Consider the following 27,805-nt stretch of genomic DNA (forward strand, 5'->3'; position numbering starts at 1 on the left):
TGCTTAGGTCCAAACCCACAACAGTCCCTCTGCTGCAAGGGACAAACTGGCCAAGGGAGGCCATAAAGAGTGGTCTGCTTCCAGCCTAGGATAGAATCCACCTGCCCCCTGGCCTCCAACCTCCTCCGGCAATGCAAAGTAGCTCTGCTTTCCTCTAACTCTGAAGAACCAGCTTTGCTTTAAAAAAAAAGAAAAAAAAAAGTCATCTGAGAAGAGTCCTAGCCTTGACCTTATTTATTTCATCATTTTCTGTCAATGCTTACTAATGCCACCTCTATTACCGAATTAGGCAATGAAAAGGAACACGAAAATCATGAAGCGTACAGACCATGCCCTTGAGAAACAGGGAACGAATAAGTAAAATGAAGTAGAAAACTCAGAAACCGTATAATCAAGTATGTTAAAAAGAGCTGCCTTTGTCCTATAAGATGATTCCAGTTAACTGAGCAACAAGGCCTTTGGTTTTATGGGATGGGATTTAAGCCAAACCAACTCAATTCTCCCTGACCACCAATGAGATAGTGTTTCAGACCTCGCCTTGGAAGAAAGGAGGAAATGACTGGTATAGAGAGCAAAGCCATGACCTTGCTTTAACCAGCAGGGCAACAGATCTATGCAAAAAGGGTGCAGCTGTACCAGGTGCAGAAACAGAACTGCGTCAGCCCCACCCAGCTCATTTGATCACAGCCACACACTCAAGCTAACTCAAGGTCATAGCTCTCCTCGAAAGTATGGGCAGGCATCCCCTTCCTTTGCAGCAAGGTTCTGCACTATATACTTGGGTGCAAATGTAGGAGTAGGGATGCCCCTTGCAGACTTGTAGGTCCTTACTTCCTCCTCCCTAGCTACTGTACATTCCAATAGCATTCTGTACTTTCCCCCTCTCCAAAATTCAGACTTAAGGTCCACTTTTATTTCTTTTAAGATTTTATTTATTTATTTGACACAGAGAGACACAGCAAGAGAGGGAACACAGCAGGGGGAGTGGGAGAGGGAGAAGCAGGCTTCCCGCTGAGCAGAGAGCCCAATGTGGGGCTTGATCCCAGGACCCTGGGATCCTCACCTGAGCCGAAGGCAGACGCTTAACAACTGAGCCACCCAGATGCCCCTAAGGTCCACTTTTAAAGAGGATATATACTCACTTTGAGCATACACAGACACACAATGAGATATATATACAGAAATATAAAAGACAGTCAGAAGAACCTTAGGTCTATCACCCAGGGATAACCATGAGTAAGATTCTGGTGATTCTGGAAAGATCATTCCAGGCTCTCAATGCATGGGTGTGTACAAAGCCCAGAGTGGAAAGACATACTTTCTATACCAAGGCGTCCCATCAGATACATGGCTTTTCTATAATATGCTGTTTTCACCCAAAACTGTATTATGGATACCCTCCCACTCAATAAATACAAAGATGTGTAAGAACATGATTCTGCTATATAAGCATACTGGTGGCTAAGTGCTCCTGGTATCAGTGGATGCTCACACTCCATCTCACGTTGCACAATTACAAACTCTGTGTCTAATAACCCTCTACACAGATCTCTGAAAGGAATCAGTAGAAGTGAAACTGCTGGGTCAAAGGGTATACATGTTTTACACTGTATTACAGGCTGATCAACTGCCCAGCGGACAAGGTCACCAATTTACAGTATCACCCATGTATGAGGGGGCTTGCTCTCCTACCCAATGTCAATATTGGGTTTTGTTGACCTTTCTTTTAATCTCTATCCACATAATAGATTAAAACAAAGACCTCGTTTCTATTTGCATTACTTAGATTCTTCCTGAAGCTAACTAAACATCTTTTCACATATTTAGTGGTCCACTATTTTCCTTCATTTTTCCTTTGATGTTTATTCATCATTCTTTTTGTCGTAGTTCTTTCCATATGGCAAATATCAACCCTTTCCATAGCTTTTCCAGCTTGCCACTTGTCTTTCCACCTTGCTTCCTACGGATTTGTTGCCAGAAGTAACTTTAAATTTTTAGGTGGTCACTTACTAAAGAATATTTTTTCCTATGATCCTGGCTTTTGGGTCAGGGTTCAAACACCCCAAAATCATAGATGCCATTCTTAATTTTCTTCCTAGTGCTGCTAATGGAATTTATTTTGATTTAAGAAAAAAGGATGATCTCTTTTATTAGTGATAATAATGACATGTGTTACTACATAGGATGGCTTCAGGGTAGAACTGAACTGAAGTGTCAGGAGACAGTTAAGACCCTGAATGGAATGAACTCATATACCTTTAATAATACCAGAGTTCCTAAAAACAGAATAAAAGAAATAAAAGAAGTACAGATTAAAGTATAGACAATATAAATTAGGTGAGAGTTGTAAGATTGAAGCAGAAAAAGAAGGTTAAAGATCAAAGCTCAAAAGACATCAAAAGCCATACCATCTGTCCTGGGAATTCTCAATAAATGCTCTGGAGAAAGAATGGAAATAAGAGCAACATAGGAAGCTGTTATCCCAGCTGTCTCCCCTCCTCCGCCAGGTCTCTAAGCCCTCATCTTAAACTAGCCTCCGACAAGCAAGCTTGATTTGGGGCCACAAAGCTAAATTCAGATCTCCCCTCCGGTTTACCCTGAAACTCTTCCAGCCACCCCGATTCTCCCTAACGAGAGTACACCTACCTCCTGACAGTGTGAGGATGTGTCTTGTCTCCCCGACAGTGCCTGAGTTCTAAAAACATCACTGCCACCCCGGAACGGTTTCATAAACATTTCCCCCCACCCTTAAAATAGTGTAGATGGCAGCATAAAAACAGACAATAATCAGTATTGTCTCTTGCTTCAGTGAAAGGATATTCTGATAAGATCTTTAATTCAGCACAAATTAATAAGCAGCAGTTTGCTACCTGGGCTTGTGACCACAGAGTTTGGAAGCTACTGGACATCTGACCCGGCTTAAGCAGGTATTAAGAAAGTTCTCAGGCTCTTTTAAGACTGCCTTCTACCTACCCTGAAGGCTGGACAATGCCAGTGGGGACGGTGGGGGGGGGGGGGGATGTACACAAGGCAAACCGTATTTTCCACCTAGAAATCACTCTTCTGCCCAAAGCTGAAGATACATTTGGTACCTGCTAGTAGTCCCAACCAACACTTAAATAAGTGCCTGTATTTAGGACACAATGTAAAGCCACAACATTGAAGTGTTCAAGAGCTTATCCCAAACCGGATCTGCAAGGCAACCTGGTGCCCAGAAACTTAACCAGCAGGTGAAAGCCCCAGTGTCAAGCCTTACTTCATGGATTGCCCCCACACACTGAGGCAGCAGGAATCCAAATTACCTGTCCAGAATGATCTGCTGTTCTCATTGGCGTTGGCCCTGATAATCTAAAAACCTAGGTTTGCCTCTCAGCAGATGAGTAACTAGGTGAGCTCAGGCAAGTCACTTCAACTGCTGGGCCCCAGGTCTCTGCCAATCGGCATCAGCATGTCGTCAGTATCAAGTGAGAAGCTATGTCAAACCACAGCTGTGCTATTACAAAGTGCTATACTCTTACCTCCACCCTTCGAGGCCTTCCTCAAATCCACACAGAAGGTGCCCCATAACACCAATAAACACTTCTCTAGGCCCTTCATGAGCCTCCGTAGCACTTTCTGTCATTAAGCAAACGAAGCCTGTATGTTTAAAATCATGTTTACATCGGGATTCCTGGGTGGCTCAGTCGGTTAAGCATCTGCCTTCTGCTCAGGTCATGATCCCAGAGTCCTGGGATAGAGCCCCGTATCAGGCTCCCTGCTCAGTGGGAAGAATCTGCTTCTCCCTCTGCCTGCTGCTCCCCCTGCTTGTGCTCACATGCGCTCTCTGACAAATAAATAAAATCTTTAAAAATAAATAAATAAAATCACATTTCCATAAAACTTCCGTACAGTTTCCTAACAGCTTCTGGCATTAAAGTCTTCTCCACGCAGGATGGGAAGCATGAGAGCAAGACTCGCACTGAACGCGGACACAGCTTCTCACCAGACCTGCTCCACTCACACACTGACCGCACCGCACACATTCAACACACTCTCAAAGGAATGCTTCACTGAACCAAGACGGAATCCCCACACACCCTAAACTCAATGGTCAAGGTGCAAGCACACAAACTCTTTCTGAACAGTGTCTGAATAAGTGTTTACGGGAAGAAATAGTTTCTTGGGAGGTATGAGATTCATGTACCTGTATATTTTAACTGAGTTCAATATGTTCCAATACCTCCAAGGCCAGCAAGGAACCAAATCCTGGTGTAATATGCATGGCTCTTAAACGGAACACATGTTCTTCTGGGCATCTGCACTTAAAGATTTAGGATTTTAGGATTCCTAAGAGCTCAGCTCTTCGCATTTTCATACTCCTTACACCTTGTCTAACTACTGGACTGAAGAGCCCACTCCCGCACACTTGGCCACGACGCACAGAGTAATATATAAGGAGTGCTGTCTGAAGGCCCAAACAGGACAGGAATGCTCTGGAGTGATTGCCCGTGGGTCTCAGAGCAACCCAGTGGCACCCTGCCCAAAGTCAGCATAGGGAGGGGAAACTCCACCACCATTAAATTGCAAATTGATGGATCATAAAAAATGCTGCTTGTGCTGAGGGTTGGCAAACTGATCTTTTGGTTTCCTTGAATCAAGCGGGAAGCCAAGAGAAAAACACAGTGGAGTGTTGGGAAGAAATGTCTGGCCACAGATAAACGGGCAACAGCATGAAAAACAAAGCATACCAAAAAAAGGAAGTAAATAATCTCTAAATCCCTTCTGACTAGAAGTTTCTGAGTCTGGGAAATGACAGCCTGAAATACAGGAAGAAAAAAAAAAACACGTGTTCAACCTTGCCGACAACCAAATAAAATGCAGATTTTGTTGTATGTAAGGAGGGTCATTCCGCACCAGTTATTTTATTAAAACAAAATTAAGAAAAAAAATTAATAAAATCTAACAATGAGGAGTCCTCTGGGAAGTTGGAACAATCATACATTACTGATGACAGAGTAAATTGGTACAGTCGTCTTGGAAAGAACTGGGCAATGTGTTTCAAGAGCATGAAATTATTCAAACCCTTTGGTAAGGCTTCCCACAGCTAAGAATGTATCCTAAGGAAATAGTTCAGATGAAAAGCATTCCATGCATGAAGCTGTTCACAGCAGCACTTGTTTCAAAGCAAAAGAGAAAGGGCCAGGTAAAGATAGAACAGCAAGCAGCTCCACACATCACAACCATCTGCAGACTTTTTGCAAAACTTAACATTTGCCCTCCTGATAAATCCCTTGTCTAAGACTAGGAGAATGGTTAAATACACCACATCAACCCAAAGGCATGGCCAGGAACCATTAACGGGATTTTTTATGGATAATAATGCTTAAATGGCCAATACATTTACTAGATGAAATAGGAGGGGAGGAACAAAGATGTGGGGTCAGTGTGCCTACTTTGTTTTAAATATATGTAAGTGGCCAAGCACTGTAATTTGATACCCAAAAATAAAAACAGTGATTATGCTGGGGTGGTAGGGTTATTTTTTTCCCCCCTCCAGTGACCTTGGGAACACCATCCATGATTGACTGTTTTAGTATGTGACAACACAGGGAAGGGAGAGAAGAGCAGGCAGGCCCACAAGACCTGTGATTGACGGCGCTGAGTCACAACAATTCCAGCAGAGCTAGAAACCCTTTGGGTGCTCAGCCCTCTTACAATCCTCTTATCACACGTGGAGAAACCAATGCCAAAAGGAAATGATTTGCCCAGGATCATAAGGCAAGATTAGAAGCCACTTCCTCTGCCTGCTCCTTTCTCTAGGAAGTGGAAGTGGGAAATGGGCACAAGCTCAAAGCCAGAAACAAAGCTGATGAACTCGGCCTTGTCTGCAGAGCAATACAGCCCAAACGGGACCATAGCAGCACAGAGTCAAGAGCATGTCATCCGTCCCTCAGCTAACAGCAGGACCCCAAGAAGTGGCCCCCGTCTGTCGGTGACATGCAAGGTAGAAGAATTTTATAAGGGACCTCGGTTATAAATTGCACACAAATAGAGAGCAGACACCCAACTAACAGCACTTTTATCCTCGCCTTCATAGGCAGACAGAATTAGTGCGTCGGCCCTAACATCAGACAATACAGTACCCCAGGAAAGCAAAATCCACAAATACATCTCTAGATCCTAAAGATGACAGTGATATACCTAAGAAAAATCCAGGATGTTTGAATAAAAACTGCATACCTAAAATGATACACACAAAGCACTGTAAATAATCTCCCAAGAGTCTCCCCTGCCCTTCAGAGGAGGGGAAAAGTTCCCTGACTCCAGACTTTCTTCAGGTCAGCTTTTTACCAGCCTGTCTCCCATGATGGTGCCTTGCTCTGCCAGCACATTCAAGAAAAGGTAGTTTTATCTTAAATTCTAATGCATCCGACTAGCTTTCTTTCTAAACTGTAATTATGTCGATAAAGGACTAACCACATTTTGGGGAAATCCAAATGAAAAGGGCTTGGCGTCTCTCTGAGGTTTTAACGGTTTAATGAGGTTGTCAGTGGTTTTCAAACTTAAGGGTGCAGCAGGATCACATGAAAGCCTTGTTAAAACACAGATGGCTGGGCCCCACTCCCAGAGTTTCGGAGTCGAGAGGTCTGCAGCCCATGCACCTGCATGTCCAACAAGTTCCCAGGTAATCTGCAGCTCTTGAATTGGGGAACCCACTTTGACAACCGCAGGCTCCGCCAATACAAAAGCAGCATCCACTGCTTAGCACACACACCAGTTCCTCTTACGCCTCCTCCATCAGCACAGGTGCCCAGTCGAGAAGGGGCCGCAAGATCAGCAAAACCCGAGTGGGGCTAGAAACAACCTGGCAGGGAGGTCGGACCTGCCCCTCCTCCAGAGCTTGGCCACAAGCCAGGGCACCCTTCTCAGCCCGTTTTTTTAATAAAACAAGACCAAGGCAGGAACACAATCCAGGAGCACAGGAACACATTTGCCTACTGTGGGAAACCTCAAACAATATTCATTTAAATGATTCCATCCCTGGCAATGTAGTTTCGCCCCTTCTTAAACCCTATGATTAAAACAAAACAAAGAGTACCAGATGACAGAAACCCTTTAGTGGCTCAATTAATCAGAACAGAAGTCACCAATTACTGGCAGATAATAACTTTTATGTCCTACCTCCCCCTCATTTGGCAGCTCCTACCGTGTTCTAAACCTGAGCCCTTTCCAACTGGCCGCATACTCCATCCTTTCTCTGCTCCTCTTTCACAAGCTCGGCTTCTCTGAAAACAGGGAGGGGTTAAAAGGAAGGAGGGGAAAAAGAAAAAAACAAAAACAACAACAAGAAAACCCTGCTGAAGGCTGCTGGGGCGGAGATAGCAACACTAATTGCTCCCATTCTCTAGCTCCTCACGAGGCAGCTTGCAGGGGCCTACATCTCCGGAGAAAGCTCTCGTATCTTCGAGGCAGCTCTCAGCAGAGCAACTCAAGTGCCCTTAATTGTTTATGTTCTTAATGCAGAGCCTCTTGATGCATTCATTTTTAATAGCAGGCTTGAGTGTGGGGCCCATCAAAGAATGACAAAGCAACTCTATTCATTGGTTCCCTGTCCTGCAATGATGGTCTTTTGATTTATTTGCAAATGACAAGCTTGGCAGGCCCCACTTGAGGGCTGCCCTCATTTTTTTTTTTTTTTTAAAGAATTCAGTTGCATTTTCCAAGATGAAGTTGAGTCTGCAATGCTGTGTATTTGTGTAAAAATTTCCCCCTTCAGTTCCTTCTAATTAATGACTTAATTGTTTTGACCCAACTGTTGCCAAGCAGAGCATTTGGGCTTTAATTTGTCATTTTGGTAAAGATGCATCCTTGACAAAAGCATCGCAGCTGTTTCAGGGCCCAAATAGCACGTTTCCATCATTCAGAAACCCTTGTTATGGAGTTTAGCAAGTGCTGTTCACAGGAAATCCTACCGACTTGTCCCAGGATGGAAAAAGACAGCTTCTGGTAGCCTTAAAGGAAAATGTGCTGCTGCGTCACAGAAGGTTTTCAAGACACACTCTGCGGGGTGAATCACAGAACACAACCATGAAGTCACCACCTATTGTTCTCCGGAATGGCAAGAGAACAAGCCTCTTCTGGAACACACCCAGAGCAAGCCTACACCTTTCACCCTCTTCACAGGTCTTAGTCATTAGGGAGCTCATGAGAAATTAGATAATATCATACAATAGCAGGATTAGTGGGAGGAAAAGCAGACTACATCATCCTGGCACGAAGGCTAAAATTACAATCACGAAAATAAAATATGCCCATGTAAAGACAAAGACTGCCTGGGAATATGCAAAAATCCAGTCACCTCTGAAAACCGGGTTGATGAGAGACTGTTCCTTTTCAAAATGTGTAATCTTATTTTCCTCGCAATAAAATTTATAGCATTTCCTTTTCACTGTAGCTACCTTTTCGGCCTGTGTAACCGGTCTTCAGTTAGTACTGACTTCTAACCGTCTACAATCACTATCTCTACATCTTCCCATCGTGACAAAGCCAACAACCAGCGCACACTCCTATAAAACACCAGTTATCATTAGCTTTAACATTAACCATTGCCTCGTTCCCCGCATTTTGTTTAGAGATCACTGGATAAACAGTTGTGTGTGAGTATTTCCCTAACAGGTTGGAGTCTTTAGCCTATCCATAGAGTGGGAGAGGAAACTCCTGCCTGGGGTCACCATGAGCCAGGGGTTCCCTTAGTTTATTTTACTTTATTATTTTATTTCATTTCACTTCGTTTTTGAGAGCGAGCAAGAGCACGTGCACACGAGGGGGGTGGGGGAAGGAGGAGAGGGAGAGAGATTTTAAGCAGGCTCCATGCCCAGGGCGGAGCCTGATGCAGGGTTGGATCTGACAGCCCTGAGATCATGACCTGAGCCAAAATCAAAGAGTTGGACACTTACCCGACCGAGCCACCCAGGTGCCCCAAGGTTTCCCTAATTTTAAGAGCATGCTGCAGCTGAATCACCCACACACATGCATGACAGCTGCGACTCTTCTTCCAAAGCAACTTCTTAAGCAGAGCAGCTACTCTACCAGGAGGCCTATGCCACCAGTGCCGGGCGAAGTGGCGGCAGAATGGCCACCACGAGTCAGATACACATTTGTGATGGTGAGAGCCCAAGGCAAAGCCTTCAGAGCCCCAAATTCGGTCTCGATAAGAAGACCCACTCTTCCCCTCATTCCCCACCCCCCACCGCCCCTGGGCTTTAATGTTCCCAAGCTGAGCTACTGGAGAGGTAGTCCTTTGGGAAGGAAGACAAGGTTCCCAGCCTTCCCAGTTGGAACCTGGGATTCTCTTTTCAATCCACATCTTGTGCCAAAAAGCCCACCAAGCTCCAGAATGCAGCAAGCATGGGGCATCGCAGGCTGGGAGCCACCAGGGTAGAAGAAGAGCTTGTGCACAATGAAATCAACAGTCAAGAAAAAAAAAAATTATTGTCTTGAAATCATCTCAGATCAGGATGAAAATGAAATGTGGGATGCTGGCAAAAATTTTCAACGCATACTCCTTTTGCAAAAGCTTTTAAATATTTAGAAGACGGTAAGTACAAGGATTCTTGATGACAGACTTCACTGGTGAATTAAAGATACACAGAGTATTTACGCAGCTATGCAGGCGGAGGCAAACGGGAATCTCATTTTAAATACAAATTAAATTACTTAAAAAAAAAACCAAAACAAAAAAACGAACAAAAAATTCCCCCTGATCATTGCATCACAATACAATCCACAGAGAAATTGAAGCAACAGAAAAATACCAATTCTTCAAGATAATAATCAAGCTACTTTCAGGGAAAAAAGGAAAAAAAAGTGTGCTGCATGAGGCAATTTATTCAGGGTTACATGGATTGGCCAAAAAAATACATATAATTAAAAGCATGTCAAAGAAAAGCCCAGAGCCCTCTTCTACCCAGTCATGCCAATTTATAATCTGAAAGTTCTCCAGCGTTCCGAGGTTACTGTGCTGTCCAAGCTAGACTGGGAAAACATTACGTAGAAGGGGGAACAGCCAGGGCCGTGACTGTGAGAATGAGTTATATACAAGCCATGGGCCCCCAGAAGTTACAGCTCCTGTAACTCACCAATTCTTTGACAAGTGGACAAATCAATTTATGTGCTCCTGTATGTTTTTAGAAAGCATCCCAGATACCCTTTCATTAATATTGTGGTTTTGGGACATGTCAATTCTCGTTTCCCAGAGCAGCAGAAACCAAACTGAATCCCGTATTCTGTTACACTGGTTCCCACCGGGCTGGGCTGGCTTGATAATGTTGAGCTCCTTCTGGAAGAACAGAATAGACTTCCTGCCATTTGGACTGTGAAACACAGTAATCCACCAGGGAATAAAGGTCAATGTTGCACTTTTGGTCATTACTGAATCATTTGAGATGATCTGTGGTGAGGATGAGAGGAAAATCGAAGGCTGCGAGAACGCTGCAAATGGCCTGACCTCAGACCAATTTTCATCTCCATCTGTCTAAGAGACATGTGGATAAAAGGCCCTCCCCTCCCTCCTTCTGGGCCACTCGGCTGGTTCCAAATCCGCAGCACAAGCCAGGAACCAGTTAAACAATACATTAATAAGGGGAAATAACCTTCTAAGCCCCAGCCCGGTGCTTACTCAGGTTTTAAGCCATCGGCTAAAGTTTGGAACACAATTTTTCCAGTCTGCAAGCAGTGCTGCAAAGTAGAAATTCTAAGGAATACAGAGAAATCATCTGCAGTGCAGGGGCATGTGCCAAAATCTCCTTGTTTGTACATGCAAATATATGCATACTTACACCTCCGCCCCCCCCCCAAAGACAGCCACACGATCTCTATTACATCTGCTAGCACACACACAAAGGGAAGCAGCAGCAGTTCCCGAAACTGCATGCTGCTATGAAATAAATCTTTTTTTTTTCCAAGTGTCCAATTAATGCTGCTTAATCATTATTAAGGCATTTCAATCCTTAAATAGAAAATATTCCTGGGAACCCAAAGCCTAATGATCATTTAAGCCATGGAATTAATGTTAACATCCTGACTTTATACTAATACTCCCCTTCACTGGTTTGGCGGAGCTACTTTTTAAGGTAACACTGCACCATATATAAGTTTAGGCCCCCACAGTATATCAATGTCAAACAACATCGTGTCAAGCTAAGATTCAATTCAGGTAAGTGCCACTGCCAAATTTTCTTGTTCCCAGACGGGCTTTAAGATTATTTTATTGCTTAAAATTTAATTTGTTCCGACTCGTGTCTCCATGACAACGTTGGCTAACCCTGCAAATCATTTGGGTAATTGGATATCTTATCTTTCTATTGCTCTCAAATCGAATGATTCTGCTAGAATTGTAACAGCCAATCAAATTTACAGTCCTCCTGAGTAATAGACTTGGAAAAGTAGCCACATTCATCTCCTCTTTACAGCCATATTAACCAGTATGCGACAAACAGTAGAATCTGGTCTTCAAACTATACTCCAAATTATAAATGGTGTCAATACCAATATTCTCACAGTACAAAGCCTACTCAAAAGCTCCTTCCCTTTTATACTGTTTTAATTTGAGAAGCAACAATTGGTACTCATTCCATACAAAGCCTGAGCAATTTCAGTACTTTGAGGGAAATCGACAAGAGTGCTCATCAGAAAAAAGAAAACAGGGTGCATCTGGCTCAGCGGGTTAAGCCTCTGCCTTTGGCTCAGGTCATGATCCCAGGGTCCAGAAGTTGAGCCCCACATCAGGCTCCCTGCTCAGCAGGAAGCCTGCTTCCCCCTCTCTCTCTGCCTGCCTCTCTGCCTACTTGTGATCTCTCTCTGTTAAATAAATAAATAAAATCTCTGGGGGGGGGGGGATCACACTTGGGGGAGGGGGGATTTGACCTTGCGATAAAATAATGACCAAAGCCATGGCTACATAATAGTATCTTAGCGCACTGACATTGACCTGTCTGGGTTCCTTGGGTGGGAAAGCCATATTTGATGCATTCGTCAAGAAATAAGAATGAATACAGATTCAACAACTACCTCAAAAATTTCTGTACCCTGAGAGAAAGCCACATCACCAAAATATGACACCTCTTTGTCCTTCATTAAATGTAGGAATATCACAACATCAAGTGTAAGTCAATTATGGAATACTGACTTCTTATGAGATGCAAAAGTCAGCAATATTCATCCTGAGTTAGTGGTGTGCTTCTGGCCTTTGGTCAGCTGAAAAGTACAGAAGTTGGATACATTTCCGTGGTCCAAGTCCAATCTTCTCAGTAGCTATGCAGGGAGACTGGCTCTGCAGGCGGAGCTCACAGCCCAGGCACTGCCGAAGAGCCAGCAACTCACAAATGGAAAAGGCTCCAGAACCCTGGCCAAATGGCAGGCTGCATGGGATGTCAAGAACCTCGTGCTTCCCCTGCAGATATCTGTGACTTAAGATCGCTTCTCAAGCTCAGCACAAGGAGACAGTAACGTGGGGCTGCTCTGCACACAGCTGTCAGCAGGCTGCCAAGACTTGAAGCAAGTGTGAGAGCAGGTACTGGCACAACTTGTCTGAACACAATTTGAGCTGTGCCCTCCTCCATCCCAAACGCTTATGACAACATCCAAAAAGTTTCTACAGCACCTATAGCATCATGCATGACGGGAAGAGCCAAACACCTAAACTTCTAGTGTGTCTAATCCCAATGCCTTTGCTTTTCTCCCCTGTGCATTTTTTTAAAAAGATTTTTTATTTACTTGAGAGACAGAAATTGAGAGAGAGCACAAAGCAAGGGGAGAGGCAGCAGGTGAGGGAGAAGCAGACTCCCCACTAAGCCGGGAGCCTGATGCAGGGTTTGATCCCAGGACTATGACCTAAGCTGAAGGCAGACGCCCAACTGACTGAGCCACCCAGGTGACCTCCCGTATACATTTTTTTTTCCTGCTCCCCAGACATTAGCACATAAGCAGCAGCTGGACTGTGACCCTCCATAAAGATCTCAAGCCCATGGAGGACAGGGAGAACATAACACAAGTATCCACTCAAACTTCTACATAGCGTTTTACAGGTTCCCACAGCTACAAGGAAAATGGTCTGTCTGTATTCCTCAATGAGGCTGGAGACTTCTTCTCTCACCAAGCAACAACTTCACCTGGTAATTCTCTAGCTTTTTTTCAGGATGACAAAACCTCTCTTTCGATTAAGAACTGGATTTTCCACATTAAAATAAAATAAAAAAACAAAAATGCACCTCTCATCCTTTCATTCTGTCAAAACTCACTTCCACAAAATGAATCAAATCCTCTTTGTCACTCCTCTATCCCCTTAAATGAAAGAACTCAACGTAACTGTTTTCCCTGGTAGTCCTATTAACTACTTAAGGTGTTTGCCTTCTAAGGGCACATTTTGCTGTCTGGCCTAAAGAAGGCATTTTAATTCCTCTAGATTCCTTGGACAACAGGAGGGTCCCAATAGGTGATTTAAAAAAAAAAAAAAAAAAAAGGACAAGAAAAGAAAGTTTCCTTTTGAGCCTAAAGATAAATGCTTCAGATCTTAGAAGAAATAAATAAAAACCTTTGTATTTGAGGGGAAATAATGAGAAGTGAATAATGCAGATGTAGGGAGGAAGGAAGCTGCTGGGCTTGGAAAAACAAGATGGGAGCCTGGCCTTTACTTCCAGCAGCCATCTCATCTGCTGGATATAGTCTTGTATAGATGCAGCAGGACAGTCTTAAAGGGACCAATAATATATTTGGATAATTGATTTCCAGAACAAGTATCCTTCCCTCTGGGTGCCCAAGTGCCAGGCAGCAATGTAACTGCACTGGACTGAAAAACTCACTTCCTCCTGATAACTGCCCTATAGGGAGTAGGTGCTGTCGCCATCCCCTAACCTACTAACCTACTAGGTGAGGAGGAATGATTAATATCCACACAATAGGAGGCTGGAAGGATTTATAGACAGCTCCTAGGGTACATGGGCACTCAGTGGACAGGAGCTGACTGCTCACTCTGATGTCCCCAATCAGCTTACTCTACAATAATCAGCCCAAGAAGCTGACTTTTGAAATCCGAAGAGCTGAAAGAGACAACGGGGACACCAGACAAGAGAGCCGGCACCTGTCGCTGCAGGCCGCTCACAAACCGGAGGAGGGTACCCTTCCTCTGCCCCAGCGGCCCACCCCTTTATTCTCTCCATTCCAGACCAAGATGCAGATCAATATTAAGACCTCCTTCCCTAAACCGAACGCGACCTTTTTATTTTCACTCACTAATCCACAGAAGCCTTTCAAATGGCACAAATAAAGGCGGCTGCATTTTGTTCTCTAAATCAATTTTCTCCCCAGCCATCAACTAGATGTTCCTGCACAGAGAAAGAACAGCCCTTCCCTTCTAATTCAAAAATCCATACTGCCATTGCCCTTGCAAACTGCTAAACAAGCAGTATCGGCAAGTCACTTGTGTTCTGTAATATATTTACTGCAAATCCCAACGGCTCGCCTCCTAATGCAGTTTTCTACTGTGTCTGTGCGTGTCGATACACTGGCCAGTCACCTTACTTGTAAGAGGCTCCGACTGACTGTTTGCTCAAGGCATCAAGAGGGCGCCTAGGAGAGACAAAGGCTGCTGCTCCTGGAGGGCTCAGCCTTGGAGAGCCTCATCCTCACGCTGGGGCCCTCAAAGAGGTTTTGTCTTCTGGCACTTCACATCCCTGTACCCACCCACCGCCTCCAAGGCCAACTTAAACTCTCCAAAAGGACAGTTTCCATACGTCCAAAGTTCTAAATCAGAGTCCCTTGGCACAGTTTTTTCCTGGTTTCCTAACAACAACATTAAAACTGTTCACTGCTCAGAGAATATGCTGGTGGCATCTTAAAGGTACACACTGTGAAGGACCAAAAAGGAGGAAAGTGTGGTTGGGGGCAAGTGGAGGGGAGCCTACTTTTCTGTTAAGTGCAATCTCTGCTTTAAGGTACAGCTGAAAAAGCAAACCCCCAACACCATGTAATACAACCATGCCAAAACACAAAGGGCAAAGTCTAGGAGGAAAGTGCTGTAAAATGCCGTAAACACCTGTTGAGATGGAATTCTTAAAATGTACCTGGAGAAAAGCCCTCCTTTGCGTGTCAGTCTAAAACGGGGTTGGGAGCTAACAAAAGGCCTGGCCCAAGTTTCCCAGAATTATTTTCTCACTTCTTCATTAGGGGGAGTGGAGCAAAAGCTCTATGTTAAAATATGTGACAGGCAGATCCTGGGATCGCACAGGTGAGAACAGCATGGGTGTTCACTTTTTAGAAAGGCTTTTTTTTTTTTTTTAAGATTTCATTTATTTATTTGACAGACAGAGATCACAAGTAGGCAGAGAGGCAGGCAGAGAGAGAGAGAGAGAGGAAGAAGCAGGCTCCCTGCTGAGCAGAGAGCCTGATGCGGGGCTGGATCCTAGGACCCTGGGATCATGACCTGAGCCCAAGGCAGAGGCTTTAATCCACTGAGCCACCCAGGCACCCCGAGCAGATTTCATTCTTAATTTCAGCATCAGAATCCAGCCTGGTACGCTAGGCTCAAGTTTCTAATCTGGATTCCACAGATTTACTGAAGGATCTTAAGATGTCCCCAAATGGCCAAAATTGTTGGGCAAAGATATCCTGGTGTCTAAAAATATGTGGGATTTTTTTGTCCAGCGACTTCTACCTGATTTTCATATGGGTTCAAGATCCAAAATGAGTACAACTACTACTCTCTTAAGAAGCACATTAAACACTACCTAACAAGTGCCACTCTGTCCAACCCATTGGGAAGGGTACAGAGTAAGCCTCAAATGCAAGCTTTGAGCAGACTGCAGCCTAGCCGGAGTAACAAAGATACACATGAAAAAACATTATTACAGAAATTGGAGCAAAACTCAGTGATGTGATAGGCTCCCACTGGAGAGGTCATGGAAGACCTTAAAGTAAACAGGGACTGTCGTTATTTGAACTGGACCTTGAAGGATACTGAGAAAGGCCATGTGAACTGGACAAAAACAGAAAAAGAAAACAGAAAAATGCACGACATATTTTAGGCAGGAAGAAGAGACTCACTGGCTGGTGTGAGGGAGGAAGACAAAGGTGACTAAGTAAGACTGGCAGGGACAGTACTCAGGTGCAAACACACACCGCTGTGAGTGATACGCACAGGGGCCACCAATGGAGCAGGAAGTCAAAATCAGGAAGAACAGACACATCAGCATGCCCAAAGACCCAAACCCCAAAAGGGGTTTTGTATTCACCACTATAAAAGACGCTCCCATTCTGGGGCTGGAGTTCCAAGCGTTTGGATGTAGGCTACTGGTCTTTGGAATGCGTGTACCCAGCAGCCGCACAGGACATGCCAGTAGGGTGTGTGGAGGAGGTGAGAACTTTTATTTAACCTCTCTACTTACAATTTCTATTTATTACAAATGGATACAATATGTTAAAACACAACACTTTTATAACTAATAAATTCGTATGCAAACAAGTCTGATGATATATTTTTTCTTTTTTTTTTTTTAAGATTTTATTTATTTGACAGAGAGAGAGAGATCACAAGTAGGCAGAGAAGCAGGCTGGGCGGAGAGGGGGGAAGCAGGCTCCCTGCTGAGCAGAGACCCCCCCCCCCCCAATGCGGGACTTGATCTCAGGACCTGAGATCATGACCTGAGCCGAAGGTAGAGGCTTAACCCACTGAGCCACCCAGGTGCCCCTGGTGATAAATTTTCAAGCTTTTCACAGACAGATTTCACAAAATACCATGGGCAGACTAATAATTTAGTTAGATCAATAAGAACACCAATAACATCAAACCCAGCATGTCTTTAAGAGTTCCACAAATGGCGTGATTTGGACATGCAAGTTCAAACACACTTACATTCTCAAAAACTGATTCCACTTCGTCAAGTAAATAATGAAAATCTAATAAGTACACACCAGGACAGTACAAACAATTGTACACACACCTCTACCTCTTTGGCATATGCAGGGATACACACACCACACTTAACAGCACTCTTCTCTATTTGGCAGATGAAGAAATAAATTCAATGGATGGAATCCTCAGAGGCTATTTTTTCCTCCCCGTCTTCTCCTCATACCCAAAATGACTGTCACCCTACTCTTTTCTGGCTAATATTTGTGTTCAAAGAATCACTAAGTAGCTAATAAAACTTCTAGAAAAACTAAAAGATTTGTTTGTTATGCCCACTGTGAGAACGTGCCGGGGAAGGGCCTGAACACTGGGCTCACAGTTGCTTTCAAGTTGCTTCAAAGCAGGCAAACAGAATTAAACTTAGTAATTATTAAAAGCTGAAATGTGAAATAATGAAATACAGGTTTGTACAAAATCACAGTTACTCGATAAAACTTGTGTCAACATTTCTTGAAGTTTCATGAAATGCATGGCAAATGGGTGGTCTCTAAATGATTCAGTAAACATTATGGTTTTGTAAACAATTTTAGAAAACATTTTCTGCTAAAGCCAAATGAATAACAATACACAAATACCTTAATTTGTTAAACTTTCATTGTCAATTTTTTTTTCATTTTTCAAATCAAACCATGCCTCAGAAAAAAATTAGAAAATCTCACCCACACCTGAGTGCCCACACCTACATCTACACACTCTCTAACTTAAAACACAAAACCACAGGGCGCCTGGGTGGCTCAGCGGGTTAAATCCTCTGCCTTCAGCTCAGGTCATGGTCCCAGGGTCCTGGGATCAAGCCCCACATTGGGCTCTCTGCTAGGCAGGGAGCTCGCTTCCCTCTCTCTTTCTGCCTGCCTCTCTGCCTGCTTGTGATCTCTGTCAGATAAATAAATAAATTCTTAAAAAAACAAACAAAAAAACCCCACAAAACCACAGTCACAGAACAAACCTGTGACACATTTCATATTACAAAACTCACCAATCACATTGGGGAGGACTGTTCTCAATCTGTAAATGCCTACTCTTGTCCAATAAGCCTATCTATAAAAACAACTGCCTAAAATTTAATTAGAAACCATTATACCAAATACTCCACATTTAAGGTACTAGTTCTGAACATCTCAGTTTTTAAAAATCTGAAGTAAGAGTAAGCAATAAGGATGGGGGGCTATAGGGACAATCGAGCCAACTGAAGCCTATCAGAAGCCGTTTCTTAGTTTCCTCCAATGTAATCCACTCCTGAAGACCACAAACATTTTATAATAGAAGAGCAAACACTCAGATCTCTGGAAACCTAAAATGGCTCCATGAGCCAATAACTGAATGTATCGTTAGTTTAACTACCATACAAGATGATTTATTTAAATATTTGCTAAAGGAACAGATTCTTTTTGTGTTTCTTAATAAACACTATTTGGAAAAATAGCTTAAACCCTCTGGCCAAAGACTACTCAAAGGACACAGACAGGCACTGGTTTTTGAACACTGGTGGGGGTTCAGTCAAGAGGGACAATTCTCCTCTCCTGAGAGGAGCCATATTGAGAACCTGCCTAGTCTAACCCCTCATTTTACAAGGAGGGAAACTGATGCCCAGGCAACTAGTCAGTGACTCACCCAGTCACTAATCAAAGTCCCCTAAATAAGGGACCTCATGTGAACTGTATTTTACACCAAGGCCCATCCTAAAGATCACATATTTTGTGCCCCTTAGAGCTTTTTGGCATTAGTTTTGAATTTAAAAAAATTTTTTTATCTTAAGGACTATGTTTTTTGACCCCTACCTTAAATTCTGTGCCCGAGGCAAGGCATCCCTGACCTCACCCAAGTCTTGGCTCTGAATAAAAACCATGACTGAGCCAACTGTTGAAGGGGTCGGGTAGGGTGACAGAAAGTAGGGAGGAATCGTCCGTTCCTGCTGGCTGATAAAAAACAAAGGCTAATCTTGAGCCTCAAAATCTGTGTTCTCAATACACAGGGAGCTTTATCTCTTCAGTGAGGCTCGTGAAGGGCAGGCCTAGCTAATGAAGTCAAGTTGGGGACCACTCCAATCTTGATGACAGCTAGTCCCTTTGTATTACAAGGTAATTAACACCTGATGGAGCTTAGCTCTAAGTGAAAGTACTCCAGCTACGTCTTTTCCCATTCTGAGACTTGGGCTTGGGGGCAAAAAAAATAAAAAATCTCAAAGTGAGAAACTACAGACAGAAAACACACGTGGTTAAAGAGCAGGAAGAAAGGTAAGACTTGCAGACAAACAGTAAGAGTCACATCTAAGGGATTAACCTGCAGGTGAACCCCTAACAGTTCCACCTAAGCACTTTAAAAACACTACCAGAGGACAATTTATTTTTTAAGGGAAACTTTAAAGCACACATCAAAACTGTGAAAGCGGTTTCACTCCGAAATTTACGTGGTTTGAGATACTGCGCTGGCTGAAACATCACATGGGCCTTGGTTATGTTAAGCTCTCATCTGTTTCTCTTTCCCCTCTCCTTCCCCACCTTACAACCAGCACTGCAGAATACGTCTTTCCTTCCACAGCTAGTCCTTTCATTTATTTTTGAATTCTTGGCCGCCCTGGAGAGCCCCGAGTGCTCACTCTGCCCGCTCTTCAGAAGAATAGAGGCACAGAGAGACAAAGTGACTGATCACACTCACTGTGCCCTGGGCCTCAACTAGGAGTCCTGACAACAGTTCCCAATTTTCTTTTGTTCTTAGACATATTTTAACCTTGTAGATAGTAGTGCTCAGTTGGCTACGACTTTCTATCTACCCATGGCTGTTACCTCCATAGGCCAGTCAGTACTGCCAATTTTCATGAATTCTTAGAACACACATCTAGCCCTGACATGATTGTGTATCATGAAGTTGTTAGCACAGAGAGAGGGAGCAGGAGAGACATGCAGCCAGGCCGACTGGGTTACCACACACGGCCCCAAAGCTGATTCTACCACTGGCCTCATCCTGGCAGGGGGCTGGGTAAAGTAAAGCAGCACTGAATTCTAGGGACTAGGTGACCCTAACTCCAGCTTCAGCAGAAACTTGGCCTTGACAAATCCCGGACTCTGAACACGTGCCCACAGCCACAGGCAGAGCAAAACACCTACTCTATCTACCTGTTAAGCGCTGTACAAATTCATGCCACAAAAGACAACTTAAGTCATGGCTTCATCAGCATCCTGAGGAGATACACAAGTGGAATAAATAAGGCTTCTGTACGTATTTACAGCGCATCTTGTTCCAAAAATATCAAATGAGGTCATACCACACCACATGACAGAAAACAAAACCTGAAAGATCACACTGCCAAACACACCAGGCACAGCCCTCAAAACAACCAGACTCACGTTCACCTGCTGTTTTGTAACGCACCCTAATGCTCTGGTGGCATCAGAACTTCCTTGAGTTTCATGAGCTGTCTCTACCTCTCCTGGAGAGATATACCTAGAGTTTGGTATCTGAATGTCACACATTAATAATGTGTGGAGAGAGATGGACAGGCAGAGATCTAGAAAATACTGAAATAAAAACAAAGAAAAACAAAGACACCACTGTTCTGTTTTGTTTTTAAGATTTTATTTATTTATTTATTTTGAGAGAGTCTGCGTGCATGTGTGGGGGAGGGGCAAAGGGAGAGAGAGAATCTCAAGTAGACTCCCCACTGAGCAAGGAGCCCGAAGACAGGAGCTCAATCCCAGGATGCTGATACCATGGCCTAAACCAAAACCAAGAGTTGGACACTTAACCAACTGAGTCACCCAGGCACCCCTACCCCACCCCCCCCCAAATCCTATCTCAGTGCTACAGTAAAAAAATTTAAGTACCCATTACCATCCGTAGTACACAGACTTTTCAGTAACCAGCCACATATGGGAGCAGAGAAAGTGAGGGGAAGGCTTATCAGGAAGTGTTGACACAACATAAACATGGACTGTGGGCACCAAACCAAGTAAGGAAACCACAATTATACCATTCTTGATTTGGACGTGCTTCCACTTTAAAATTTCCAGACGGAAAAGTCAGTGGTGAGATGTGACACTGAAAATCTCTACAACTCCCTCCTTCCACAAACCCACTGAAAGGTGGGGACAGGGAGTGGTCATCACACTGCAGACAAATCTTAACAACATTAAAGCTCTCTCCATGGAAAGTCTCCCCATCGCTGCATTTTTTTTCAGTAACAAAGATGTTGTCAGAAATGACAATTTTTTGTGTCCCCTGATGATGCCTTGCTAGCATTCGGTTATAAGCCATAAAGCAGGACTAATTTCAGCCTGTCAGGAGTCTCGCTAATGCCCAGTTTCCCCCCAGAGAGAATTCCTGTCAAATCTAATGAGAGCTCCAAAGGCCCTCTCTACAATATAATGAGCACTTAGGCCATGCTGGTGATCAGGCGGCAAAAAGCATCAATTTGAGCCTGGCTACACCCTGGGGGCCAGACGTCACCAGTTTTAATAAGAATTATGATTACTAGCTGCACCAAATGCCTCCTCAGAACTTATTATTAATGTGTGACGTTCAGAAGGATGTTTTTCAAATGTAAGGCCACTTTAAACTGAATTACAGCACTGCTTTGCACACCACTCTAGTTAAGGGTCTGTCAGCATTTACAATATAAACTAAATTTCAGGGGGCTTAATACCCTACTATGAAGAACATGGCATCTCTGAGCTTTTCACATTTTTCAAATTACTGAGCCAATTATACACAGCATATTATTAATGCATACTGGCTCATGGATGGACAATATTACCCACAAAAGCCCAAGAGCGTATAGAAACTCATTAGAAACCTATTTTCTCACCATGGGGCTCCTGACCCTCTTCGCCCCTTCTTCCCTTTTCCTACTCGATGAAGAGGTCATGTAACCATGTAACCTACAGGAACCCAGAAGAATTACACACCTCCTTTACCTCCCCAATAAATCCTGTACCATCACACAGCATCACACAGAGGTGGTGTTTCCTTGTAAGAGTTGAAATTATTAAATCCTTTGAGTTTATAACTTTAAGAAAAAGCTCAGTCTCCTCTTACCCTTCTAGACTCCTTGTTAACAAAAAATATGCCTTTGGGGTAACTTAAAAAAAAATGTGACAGGTTACAACCCCTTCACCCAGTTTATTTGCATAATTCATTTAAATAACCAGAGATCTTCTGGCCCTGGTACTATCAACAAGTTACAACTGCCTCCATCAGGCACTAGCCATTGAAACACACAAAAAAACAAAGGCACAAGCCAATGTAATCTAGGCTACCAATTTTGCAAATCGGAATAAAATCAGCATTTTTAAAGGCCCAATTATATTATTAATGAAAGGCCTTGAACCTAACTGTCCCTTTCCAAACACGTATCTGAGAACGGATCTAATGTACATGACTTAACATTATGAAATCTATGATGAATTAAAAATCAAAGAGTGTGGAGTTACAAAAGCAGAATTCAACTCTGAAACACACTTGCTTAATGAAAGTCTTTGAATATAAGGAAGATCTGAAGGCTGAACTAATCAATTTCTCCACTGTGCCCCAGCTGGTCAGCCATGCTCTTTAATTTAATGAAACAAGGGTTTGAGATGAAATAGCACATATACATCAAGTAAGAATTGTATTGTTGCACTTTGAAATGTGTCCAACTGTGCAACTTCATCTGATGATAATTTTTTAAGAGGCAATCGATTTCTAAAAGACTTATTGTACCAGCGTCTTGATGAAAAAGTGAATGTCAGCATATCTCCAGAATACTTACACCCTGCCATTAATGCTTTCTTTGGCAGACAATGACTACTCAATCGAGGGTCCTTTGGGCTGAGCAATCATTTAGCTTTTCTTCTCTTACGAGGTCCTTAGTGCCTTGTTCCAGCTCAATACTCTTTTTATACACCATTATAGTAGCCATAAGTGTGAATTTTATGGGAACTTGCAAACTCATAGTCATAGCTAGAGCTTTCCAGTCACTAATCTTTTCATGCTTTTAAAACCACTAGGACTGAAGCAACTCGCAACATATGCCGTGCCCATAAAAGAATGCTTTTTTACCTCCAAATCTACATCAACTGAGAAATCTTCCAAAACGATGTTTGCTAATAAGCCACTAATCCTGAGTGTCACTTTATGCAACCCCAAAGCATGAAGAGAACCCCACAGTTAGTCATACATGACGTTTAACCTGCTAAAGGAACTCCTGAATATCCTCCTTTCCCTGCAGAACCACACTGCTGTCCAAACCAGGAAAAACACCAAGCTTTTCTGAATTGCAGAACCCTATGGGATACCCAAATCTTTCAAGAGGAGAATAAATCTACCCAGGTGGAAAAGTCAACTTAGAGACTCAATTGCTATCAGCCTAGAAACAGGTTGGTTCACATTTCCAAAGCACCTCTTTTCTAGTCATTTAAAGATTCTGTAATTGTCAAGAAGCGACCCTTCAGCAAAATACTACCACCAACTCACAGGAAGGGAAACCAAGGCAAGAAAATGGCATACAAATCCCCGCCCACCCCCAACCAACTGAGGACAAAGCCAATTCTATGGAATCATGATGACTGATTTCTCATTTCAACTGGAGATTTAACTAAAGCTTACCTGTTTATGCATTTCTATGTTTAATCCATACGACATTTCATAATACTGAAAAAAAAAGAATCAAGCATTTCATTAACTCACGTTTTGCAATATTAGGAACACATATTTGCTAATCTTACATAAAAAGACGAAAAGTCTAATCTCTGATACCTACCATCACATAGTGCCTCTGCATTTCTGTCTTTTCACTTGCCAGTTTCTCGCATTCCAATTTAAGGCTACAAAAACAAAACAGGCAACTTAATGTAAACATTATGTCACTTGTTTTAACATCTGCCTCACATATTTGCACTTCAAGTAAAAACACAGACCAATTTAGAAAAGCCATAAACTATCTAGGTAAACATGCAAAAGCTTTGTCCTTGCATTTAATAGGGAAAGGGGGTCAGGTGACCAGTACAGGGTCTCCATTACCTACTATTCTTTCTTCTTGGTGCATACCTGGTCAGGTGCCAAGAATGAAAAATCTGTCAAAACCTCTGATCTACGCAGAAGACTGATTTCTCCTCCTGCTCATCTGTTCACTCCTACTTCCCTGCACCAGTCTGGTCCCTTGGACTCCACTAAAATCTGGTTTTGGCACAATTTCCAGCATCAGACAGAGGCTGTCCCATCTCTGCCAACTCAATCTCTAGGTTTGAAAACTATACTTGTAAAGTTACTTCTACAATTGTTGGTCCCTTTTAAAATCTTCAGTTTTTAAATCCCTGCCAAAATATGTGAAGTAGCTACCGCAATAAAGTGGGTTGAAGTCCTCTCTGCTTGGTAAACACAGTGTGGGCAGGTATGCCTCAAGTTCCAGAGATTATTCTCTTCAAGCAGACAAAAGTTCAATAATCACAAAAACCTCTGACAAAATAAGAAAATTCACACCCAAGCATCTGTGTGCTTGTTCTCAAGCATGACAAAAATAAAAACTGTCATTACACAGTTATTTCTTAGCTCTAATCAGGGAAGCCTTCATAGGAATAAGGGAAGTAACTAACATTTCTGGAAAATCCACTATGGACAGGATGCTTTACAACACTCTTTATTTACAAACCTTTTGAAGTAGGTCTCATTAGATGAAGGGACCAAACCAGGATGTATATAAAGGAGACTCCAGTCCCCTGTCCTGCCCAACCCAGAGCCACGCCAAAGCAGTGGAGCTTCCCCTACACCTATCCACATCCCTCTTCACCACCAATGATGAGCACAGCTAACAGCATCGAGCCTTCCATAATGGACTTTGCCTCAGACAACACAATCCTCTAGTACGGCAAAGCGATTTCAACACTGGCTCTGCCTCCCTAAACCTGCACTCCAGGGCTGGGGCATCGACTGAACCAAGGTTTCAGCTCAGCCTGTTGCAAAATAAATAAACGAAGTGCAAATATTGACGGTTCTCATGCAACTCCTAAATACTCAAAAGAAAAAGAAAAGAAAAGAAAAAAAAAAGGACTCCCTAGAACAGCAGCAAACGGGCAAAAGGGAAACAATGGTAGGAGGAGGAGACTACAGCAGAGCTGGCCCGGGAAGAACCTGGAAAGGGGGTAACATGAATGACAGGTCTTAACTGCGACTCCACACGCCACCGCCTGGACGCAAGTACTAAGTACAGCCGCCACAGCCACCAGGCTGGGCGAGGAGGGGCCGGGGCTGCCCCCGGGCTACCACTCGCCCCACGCGGCAGGACACGCACCTGTGATATTGGGCCTGCAGGAACTGGAATTCCTCTTTAATCCGGTCCAGGGACTCCGGGATAGTGAATTTGAAGGGCTGGCCTGCAGCCTGGTGCGGCGTCTGGGGGCGACCGGCGAGGGGAACCGAGGGACGGGGATGCAGGTAGATAGATAAAACAGGAAGTCAGAGGACGAAGAAGTGGGTGGGACATAAACAAAAAATAAACAAAATAAAGTTAATAAACAAAAAAAAGTTAGAAGTGGCGGAAAACGGAGCCCTGAACTCGAGTTTGCTCTGCACTTTATGCGGGGAGAAAGCGGCCCCTGGCCGGGTCTGGAGCCTCTAAAGAGACTCCGTGCCTTCTCCGTGCTCCCGGGTCACAGGCTGGAGGGACAGGGGATCCCCGGCGGCAGGGGAAGACCAGGCCAAATTGTCGTCGTAGCCACCGCGCCCTCCCCACCAGGGCGATAATGACCCGGGGGATCAGAGAAGAAAAACAACTCCCTAACGCTCCGCGTTCCCAGAGTCGCCAGGGCCACCTCCAGGCGCGCCGGAACGGGGGCCGCATTGACATGTAAATAGGCGAGACGGGAAACAAAGGGGGGGCGCCCTACACGTCTCCGGGGGGGGGGGGGGGGTGAGGAGGAGGGGAAGGGGGTAAGCTGTTGCTACTGGAAAGAAACCCCAGCCTCCCCGGGCGCCCCCGCCCGCCTTGTCTAGACGTCAATTCGGAGGGGGCCCAGAGTAAAGGGGAAAAATTGAGTTTCAGTTCACTGCCCACCCCGGGAGGGAGGGTGTGGGACCTCCCCAGCCCTGCATCCCTAGAGATTGGGGGGAGGGGTCCTCCACAAGGTAGAAGACACCCGTCTCCCTACAGCACAGGGAGAGCGCCTATCCCCACCCCACCCCCAACCCACTCCTCTGCCCCTCCACCCAGCACCCTGACGCGCCTCACCGGGTGCCGGCTCTGCGGGAACATCGCTCTGGCGGCGGCCGTAGCTCTGTTTCTGGCTAACTCAATTCTCCGCTCAATTTCCAACTTTAATCCCGCCGAGGAAAATTAAGCTGAGAAGCCAGGCAGAAACCGGGAGCGCTGGCAGCTCGCTGGCCACGCACGCAAGCGCGCTCGGCGGGGCGCACCGGCCACTCGGTGCCCGGCTGCTCCTGCTCCCGCCGGTGCGGGTTCCTTCGCTCAGGGCCACATCGCGGGGCACCCGGGGCCCAGCTGCACCAAAACCTGCGCGGTGACGCCGGCGCCCAAGAAGAGGGCGCGGGGGCTGTGATCCAACCCGCGGGCCTCCGCTGCCCCAGCGGGGAGGTGAGCGCGCGGTGACTCCGGCCGCGCTCCCCTCGGCGATCCCTTTACGCGGCACCCGTCCCGAGCAAACAAATCCAGGCAAGCTGCTTTCCTTCGTTCTTCTCCCGGTCCGCCTCCTCTCCGGGTTTTCCCCGCGGCGAGGTGCAGGTGGCCCGGCGCCCCCAGCTAACCCCACACAAACAAACCTGGAGACGTTCGGGACCGAGTGCTGCGGGTCAGGGCAGCGCCTTCGGCCAGGCGCTCGTGGGTTGCCGGGAGGCGGTGAGGAGCGAGGTCCGGGCGGCGGAGGTTCCGCGCCTGGCGCTCCGCAGCCTCAGCCCGGGCGGAGGAGCGCGGGATGACGACGAGGCGAGGAAAGTGCGGAGGGCGCGCCGGGAGGCGGCTCGGCACGCCCCGTGCGACCGACGTTCGGTGTTCTCCGCGGTTGCACAAACCCTCCTAGCCCGGCGGGGCTACACCAAGAAGGGCAGTCCCGCAGCCGCCCGCTGCTCCTCGAGCCCGGGGCGCATCCGGGCGCCGCGCCCCGCGCGCACCCGCCCCGCACGGCCCGCCCGGCCGCTCCGGACTCTTCCTCCAAGCCCCTTCCTGGGCCCTCTTTCTTTCCTTCCCTTCGTCTGCCTCTCCGCAAAGGGCGCTCCAGCCCGCTGCAAAGTTCTCTCACGACCCGGGGGGCGACATCCACGAGATGGGGCGGGAGGGGGGGGAGGAGGAAGCAGGAGTGCGCTCCGCCGCTCGGCCTCCCTACCCGGCGGGCAAACTCCGCGGACAGGTCGGGAGTAGTCGCGGCGGGGGTTAAGTCGCCGCGGGCCGGCGGAGGTCCGGTCTGGTGGCACGGGTCCCGCCCGGACGTGAGAGGGTGGGGGTGGCGCAGTCGGCTGCTTCGGGGACGCGGGGCACAGGGTACTCGCCGCTGCTGCTGCTCCTGCAGCCGCCGCTCCCGCCGCCGCCGCCCGCGCCTCTCGCGCCGGTTACATTAACACGCGGTTTCACACTCCGGAGCTAACCAGCGCGGGCCCCGCCCAGCCCCGCGCGGGCGGGGGGCGGGAGCGCAGAGCGGGCGGGGGACCTGGGTCCGGGCGATAGCGGGAGGGAAGCGGGGAAGAGTGCGCCAGCCAATCGCGTGCGCCGTGCCCAACGTGGGTTTCTGACGCAACGCCTCCCCGAAGCCTATAGCAGCGCGGCACTGGACGGGCCGTCCTCCCCCTTCTCTCCCACCCCACTCGCTTCCATCTCCGCCGTCTCCCCGGTCTCTCCTCCCACCCCCCCACCCCTCCTCCGCCAGCCGCGTCCTCCCGGGCTCGGTG

General features: G+C 45.7%; 1 protein-coding gene across 9 annotated transcripts in view; it reads right to left on the reverse strand.

Moving 5' to 3' along the window:
• LOC111153574 (transducin like enhancer of split 1) overlaps positions 1-26,530 on the reverse strand; it is an 86,725-nt gene extending 60,195 nt beyond the window's left edge. For all 9 annotated transcript variants that reach the window (XM_022512690.1, XM_022512689.1, XM_022512685.1 and 6 more), the window contains exons 1-4: positions 26,139-26,530; positions 25,203-25,303; positions 23,676-23,739; positions 23,522-23,566 (exon numbers count right to left, since the gene is read on the reverse strand). In XM_022512690.1, coding sequence (XP_022368398.1) covers positions 23,522-23,566; positions 23,676-23,739; positions 25,203-25,303; positions 26,139-26,162 — 234 coding nt within the window. In that variant the 5' untranslated portion in view covers positions 26,163-26,530. The remainder of the gene's footprint in view (positions 1-23,521; positions 23,567-23,675; positions 23,740-25,202; positions 25,304-26,138) is intronic.
• Between the last annotated feature and the right edge of the window lie 1,275 nt (positions 26,531-27,805).

This window comes from Enhydra lutris, unplaced genomic scaffold (genome assembly GCF_002288905.1).
Source record: "Enhydra lutris kenyoni isolate GAN:26980312 unplaced genomic scaffold, ASM228890v2 scaffoldscaffold33, whole genome shotgun sequence".
Taxonomy (NCBI): domain Eukaryota; kingdom Metazoa; phylum Chordata; class Mammalia; order Carnivora; family Mustelidae; genus Enhydra; species Enhydra lutris.